At 33.0% G+C, this 7,408-nt stretch overlaps 1 protein-coding gene across 2 annotated transcripts; it reads left to right on the forward strand.

The window, feature by feature from the left end:
* Positions 1–743: 743 nt before the first annotated feature.
* ABCB26 (transporter associated with antigen processing protein 1) lies at positions 744–5,649 on the forward strand. Of its 2 annotated transcripts, none has more exons than XM_078967746.1 (17): positions 744–1,407; positions 1,830–1,957; positions 2,129–2,171; positions 2,352–2,396; positions 2,485–2,607; positions 2,693–2,796; positions 2,931–2,985; positions 3,103–3,173; positions 3,267–3,369; positions 3,460–3,670; positions 4,163–4,236; positions 4,343–4,399; positions 4,501–4,575; positions 4,660–4,734; positions 4,830–5,111; positions 5,185–5,304; positions 5,378–5,649. In XM_078967746.1, the coding sequence occupies exons 1-17, from the start codon at positions 958–960 to the stop codon at positions 5,453–5,455; spliced, it is 2,094 nt and encodes a 697-aa protein (XP_078823872.1). In that variant the 5' UTR covers positions 744–957; the 3' UTR covers positions 5,456–5,649. The 2 variants fall into 2 exon arrangements, with proteins under 2 accessions (XP_078823872.1, XP_078823873.1); XM_078967747.1 differs by having other exon boundaries at positions 1,266–1,407; positions 1,830–1,968.
* Positions 5,650–7,408: the final 1,759 nt, after the last annotated feature.

The raw sequence follows: 7,408 nt of genomic DNA on the forward strand, positions 1-7,408 counted from the left end.
AAATATCGGATTTTCTGGTGGTTTTCAAAACAATACAAAACATTATATTTCAAACATTACTTATGAACTCACCAACATTTCATATGTTGACGTTTTTCAAAATGCTTGTATTCTCAGGTAACAGGTAAATCGAAGGGAAAAATGTACTCAGTGATATCTTGTTGTTTGTTTAACTAGTATCGAACAATCTACTTTTTGGGAATGTATTGTTTTGAAACAATGTACTAAATGTAAACACTACCAGTTGTACTATTTCAATGCATGGTGATGAATGATGTTATGTTTTATGTATATTCACTGTGATAGTATTCAATTAAGTCACAACAGCTCTCGGACGTTTCCACCGTCTGGTTCGGGGGTGTGACATAATCAGAGGTTACAAGCAAAATGACGAAAATACCGTATTATTATTTTAATCAAATAGCAATTAACGGCCAAATCTGACGGAGTGAGTAAAAACAACTCTTTGTTAAAAGTTTTGAAATCACAAGTAGGGACCATCTTTGAGGTTTTTTAAATTTAAAGATTATATCCTACATTTTTAAAAACCACAAGGACTATTTATGAGGTTTTGTTTATTACTTATTAGAGTAAAAGTTTAACAATACCCAAATCGTGTAGGGACTTATTTGCAAATTTTCAAATAATGCCTAAGGTCATACGAGTAGGTATAAAAGGGCAATTGAGTCACAACACAAAGTAAGTGGTTAGTATTCATTTCACGTCATTATATACATTCCCGAAACGGCACCGTTCGCTCAAGCCAAACACGCCACTATTTTTTGTGCTAAAACGTTTTTCCATACCCATTACACGTCACTAACAGATTTGCTGCTCGCCAGTCATTCGGCGACGATAACACCCTCAATCGGCAGCCATTTTTTTTGGCGGTGAAAACGGCGAGATTCGAATCTACAAGCTTCAGTATCCGTTAATTTCTGTTTAATTTAATGAACAATGACTTTGATTCTTAATAATCATCATAGTCATCCTAGCTTCATTTACTCAAATATTCATTCGAAAAAGTTCAGTTTCACTACCAAATTAGGGGTAAAATACTCTTGCCGGAGAGCGAATAGAAGACTTGTTTTTACGCCGGTGAATTCGGCGTCGGTTAATGGATATTCACTGCGGAATCATGATAGTAGTTCAGAGGTTTCGGATGGAGTGGGGACGGATTACGGAGAGGATAATGCCATTGGGGTGTCGGAAAGGTTGTTGAGATTTGTTCGTCTGGTTTCGTCGGTGCTTCCTGGTGGAAATTGGTGGAGGTTTTCTGATGAAGTGGAAGTCTCGGTAACTGCGAAGCCGGTGACTTTGGTGCGTGCTCTTCGACGGATGTGGGGATTGATTGCGAATGATCGTTGGGTTATCTTTGCTGCCTTCTCTGCCCTAATTCTAACCGCGGTAATGCTCTCTTTTTTTATTTTGCATTGAAGGCATTAATTATCCTGATAACAATCTCACTGAAATGAGGCCACAATTGGACTTAAATCAGGTAGAATTAGGTCGAGTTATTCCTATTTATCGCCATAGAAATTCGAGTTGAATCAGTTTACCTTTTAACTTGCCGAAATTCAAACTATTCTTCCATAAACAATCCCTTAGTTGCGAATTTGGTTTTGAGTTCGAACCTTGCAAAGAATCTAAAACATCTATAATAACTGTATAATGATCTACAACATGAGCGCTATTGATTTCTTATTATCTATTTGTCTTCTTCACCATGTTTATTGGGTGCTCTGCTGATTGATTTACTATTCAATTGTGTTGTTAACTTAATCTCTTTTCTGTGAACACTAACTTAGATTTTGTTCTTAATCATTCAGCTTACAGAGATCTCCATTCCTCATTTCCTTACAGCATCTATATTTTCAGCCCAAAGTGGTGAGACAGCTGTGTTTCAGGGAAATGTGAAGCTACTGATGTTTCTATGCATCACTTCCGGTATTTGCAGGTTAAAGCCTTGTATGGTCTAATCTTCCTCTTCTTTGAGACAAACTAGTGGCATGTTCTTGTTTGCTTCCATGACTATTGCATATAAGATTAACTGTTTAATGTCCTTTAACAGCAGTTATAGATTTTAATAAGAAGTTTCTGACATGTGATCTTTTATTTAAATTCCCAGTGGACTAAGAGGTTGCTGGTTTGGCATTGCAAATATGATCCTTGTGAGTTCATATACTACATGTATCTTGATATAAACTTATCTATTTCAAGTTTTCAACCAAAACCATTACAATGTTAGACTCTAAACTAATTTTACTAAAAGGGTTTGACTTTTAATTCAAAGAAGTTTTATCAGAAATGTTGTTCACTGTAGATGTTGATCTTGGTTTTATTTATTGAAGGTAAAACGAATGAGGGAAACATTATACTCCATCCTTCTTCTCCAGGTTTATAAACAATGTTTCCATGAAGCTTTCTTGACAAAAACATCATTATGATATATCAACATCATCTGTAACCTCACTTTTTTCACAGGATATAAACTTTTTTGACTCTGAAAGTATTGGAGATTTGACTAGTAGGCTAGGATCAGATTGTCAGCAGGTTTCACGGGTTATTGGGAATGATCTTAACCTAATATTACGCAATCTTCTTCAGGTATATTTGTATTTCAAAACAAATAAAAAGTATCCATGACCTCACCTTAAAAAGTACATAACTTAGTTTATATATTTTGTTTCAGGCCACAGGGGCTTTGATCTACTTGTTAGTGTTATCTTGGCCACTTGGCTTATGCACATTGGCCATATGCTCTACTTTATCACTAGTTATGTTAAAATATGGACAGTAAGTTCTCCTATTTGATCATATATTTGTAAATGTAAATGTTGATGCTTTTAGGAAACATAAGATTTTAAACTGAAACACACATCATAAATAACCCTTTTAGTTGTAAAAAATGGTGACTGATTTTTGCATAGGTACCAGAAGAAAGCAGCAAAGTTAACACAAGAGTTCACTGCATCTGCAAATGAAGTATTACTACAAAAAAATTTAATTATGTTCCCAAAGAGTGCAACTCATATATATATTTATCTTTTTTTTTTTTTTTAAGAATCTAAAAGGTGGATTTTATGTTTTTTTCTTATATAGGTTGCACAAGAGACATTCTCTTTGATGAGAACAGTTCGAGTTTATGGAACTGAACATAAAGAACTTGAAAGGTATAGTTGTTTAAAAAGTATTCAATTGGTTTCATTTATGACATACACTAAAGTTGAATTTAAGATTTATATATTTATTGACAAATAAAATAGGTACACCACGTGGCTGGAAAAACTAGCTGATATAAGCTTGAGAACAAGTGGTGCATATGGAATATGGAATTTCAGTTTCAACACTCTGTATCATTCTACACAGGTCATGCTCCTTCTATATTTAACAATATCATAAAAATGTAAAGTTATATAGTATAAAAAAAGGGTTGTAATTTTTTATTTTTTTTTATAGGTTCTTGCTGTATTGGTAGGAGGAATGTCTATTATGGCTGGTAAAATAACAGCTGAACAGCTTACAAAGTTCATATTATACAGTGAATGGCTGATTTACTCAACATGGTTTGTGGGTGACAATTTATCAAACTTAATGCAATCTGTTGGAGCAAGTGAAAAAGTATTCCAAATGATGGATCTTGCGCCTAGTCAGCAGTTCACATCCAAAGGCAAGCATCAACCAATTTCTTCATTCCCTAAGAGTAAATTACACGAATGGTCCCTATGGTTTAGGGTAATTTGTGCGTTTGGTCACTATCTTATTTTTTTAACTCGGAAGGTCACTACTGTTTGTTTTTGTTACACAATTGGTCCCTATCTTACCTAAAAAGAGTATTTTTTCCTTGATTTTCTAAGTTGTTCAAATAAACACACTCCCAACCCCTCACCTTACCTTACCTACCCTACCATTTTTTTCTATTTAAATAATAGTCTTTTTAGGTAAGATAGGGACCAAGTGCGTAATAAAAACAAACAGTAAGGACCAAACACGTAACAAAAACAAATAGTAGGGACCTTTCGAGTTAAAAAAATAAGTTAGGGACCAAGTGTGCAAATCACCCCAAACCATAGGGACCATTTGTGTAATTTACTCTTTTTATAATCAAGAAACAAAATAGTACGGAATTTATGTTAAAGTCATGCATATTGAGTTGTGACAGGATCAAAATTGCCAAATTTGAAGGGGCTTATTGAGTTTGTGAATGTATCATTTAGCTACACATCAAGGGAAACAGTATGCTTCTAATTTTTCTCATATCTGTAAACAAGTAGAGAGTCTGTTTGATTGGAATGGAATGAGTGATTCCATTCCTTTGATTTTTTCCTAATATTTTCAACAGGTACATGTGTTAAAAGATATAAGCATCACTGTGAATCCTTATGAAGTAGTTGCACTTGTAAGTAAGTCTATAATTCTATCTGCCTTTTTTTTTTTTTTTGCTTTTTCAACAACTACAAAAATTAACAAAATCTTTTATATATATATAATCTTCATTAGGTTGGTCTTAGTGGTAGTGGGAAGAGCACAATAGTGAATCTCCTTCTTCGTCTCTATGAACCAACAAGTGGACAGGTACACATAACCGTGTTTGACATGGATAGATCTTTTCTCTGTGCAAAAAGACGTAAATACCCTTGTTGTTGTGGTGTAATCTAGATTTTGATTGATGGGCATCCGTTAAACAACATGGACATCAAGTGGCTTAGAGAAAGAATCGGATATGTTGGACAGGTTGGTTAAAGCTCCACAAGAAATTATTTAAAAAAAAAAAAAAAAAAAAGTGGATCTTTTTTTTATTATTATTATTATGTATTTGGAACAAACAGGAGCCACGGCTTTTTCGGATGGATGTGAGATCAAACATAGCATATGGATGCACAAGGGATGTAACTGAAGAAGATATCGAACATGCAGCGAAACAAGCGTATGCTCATGACTTCATATCCTGTCTACCTGAAGGCTATAACACAATCGTTGATGATGATTTGTTAAGTGGAGGCCAAAAACAACGAATTGCTATTGCTAGAGCTGTTCTAAGGGACCCATCCATTTTGATTCTTGATGAAGCTACTAGCGCTTTAGATGCCGAGAGTGAATACAACGTCAAGGTATATATATTATAAATTATATAAATTTTTTTTTACTCGAATGAATTTTAGGGTTTGATGTATGATGATGTAGGGTGTACTGCGTGCGGATGGAGATAAGTGTAAGAGGACTGTTATAATAATTGCGCACAGGCTTTCGACTATACAAGCGGCAGACAGAATAATTGTGATGGACAGTGGTCGGATTATTGAGGTATCTAATCTATCTGCATATATTTTATTTAGTGTTTTTAAAAAATAAGTTGATATCGGCTTTGTGAATTCAGATGGGAAATCATAAACAACTTCTCCTTAAAGACGGATTGTATGCGCGATTAACCAGAAGACAAGTTGATTCTGTATGATGTGATGAGAATATTAATTAATTCCTATTACAATTGTATACACTATACAATACAACAACACAGGTGTGTGTAGTGTAATCATGGAATAGAATGCACACACCAGAATTTGGAGAAAACGGGAAGATTCAATGTTGAATCCTAGCTTTGGATATATATATCCATCATATAAAATGTTGTAATTGTTATTCATATAATTTTTTTTTTTTTTTTTTTTTTTTTTTTTGACCGAGTTTCCCAATCCACGACATGTTAATTTTGCTAATATGATATGCTTCACGACATGCTATGCTTTTGCTAATATGTTAATCTATTATAATCTCATTAGTTTTTTTTTTTAAACAGTTACTTTTTTGTATTTAAAAATATAAAAGAACCCGTACATTTTTTCAATTTTTGTTCTGGCAGGTTTAGGAGTAATTTTCCGGTAATTAACTTTTTTTTTTTTTCTTCAAAAACCCTCATATATTTGACAAACGTTATTAGTTTTGACTAATTTTTTTGTTTTGTCTCATAATTTCCATGTTCTTGTTGTTGTATATGGTGTTCTTGGAGGAAGATGCCCCTTTGTATTTGTACGTGTTAAATTTGGAAATTGAACGATTTACATATGCTAACTTTGATGGAATTGAATAACAAATGGTTATGTGTTTATTAATTTAATTTGGAGACCGGAGGTTTTGTGTCTGCTAACTTGAATGAAATCGTATTATAGATGGTTATGTGTTTACTACCTAATTACCTTGGAGACTGAAATTTTAATGTCTACTGATTTGGAGACCGGAGGTTCTGTGTGTTTTCTAATTCGAAGACTAAAGCTTCTATGTTTGCTAGCTAAAGATTATGTCTCTACTAATTTAAAAATGAATGCCAATACAATGCCGGGAAATCTCCAAAAAAGTCCCAAAATTTTAATCCAATTTATGAAAAAGTCCCAAAATAAATTTTATTTACAGAAAAGCATAGAATACCGGTTAAAACTTCGAAAAAACCCTTTTCGGCCGGTTTCGCAGATTTTGCCGGTATTCTATCCTTTTTCGTTAGTTTGCTCAAAATATTGGGACTTTTCCAAAAATTACATAATAACCAAAATATTGGGACTTTTTTGAAAATTACCATGAAATTAATGGATATTATTATTAACAAATCTTTTATAAATTACATAATAACCAAAATATTGGTGGCCTAAGTACTCCTCTATTGTTTCCTGACCATTCAAACTCTCTACGTTCTTCCTATGCATTGTTGTGGGTATGATGGTGAGATGAAGTTAGTTAGCATTCCTCTAATGTTGGTGTTCTTCTTATGTTGTTTAACCTAACTACCAACCAACATTCATACCTTACATGTTAACAATCATCGGCTAACACACATCTATAAAATGTGAAAAGTGAACCCTGAATGATAATTTATATGGAAACAAGTGAAGGGTGATTATCTATTTAAATTGTCATTCAAAGTTTACTTTTCACTCTCGATAGATGTGTGTAATTTTATGGTTGTTACCGGGTAATGTTTGGAGGTTAGGTGGTAGTTAGGTTAAAGAACATAATGAAAGATCTATATGTTCGTGTAATGATATTTTCTAATAACACGTGATCATATAGCATCATGCTTGATAGCAAGTAGACACTTATTGATTGTGTATTAATAAATATTATCAACTCTTGTATTGGTCACGCCTAATAGAGTACTTCTCACTATGACACTCACAACGATACATATGAAGAACATAGAGACTTTGAAGTGGTCAACAAACAATTGAGAAGTACATAGTCGACCATTCTATTTCTAGAAATTAACAACAAATGTATTTCCTTTGTTTATAATAAAAAAAATATTTTTTATGTTTATAAATGATTTGTTAATAATAATATCCATTAATTTCATAGTAATTTTCAAAAAAGTCATAATATTTTTGGTTATCAGGTAATTTTCAGAAAAGTCCTAATATTT

Source organism: Lactuca saligna, chromosome 8 (assembly GCF_052625555.1).
Source record: "Lactuca saligna cultivar CGN05327 chromosome 8, ASM5262555v1, whole genome shotgun sequence".
NCBI lineage: Eukaryota > Viridiplantae > Streptophyta > Magnoliopsida > Asterales > Asteraceae > Lactuca > Lactuca saligna.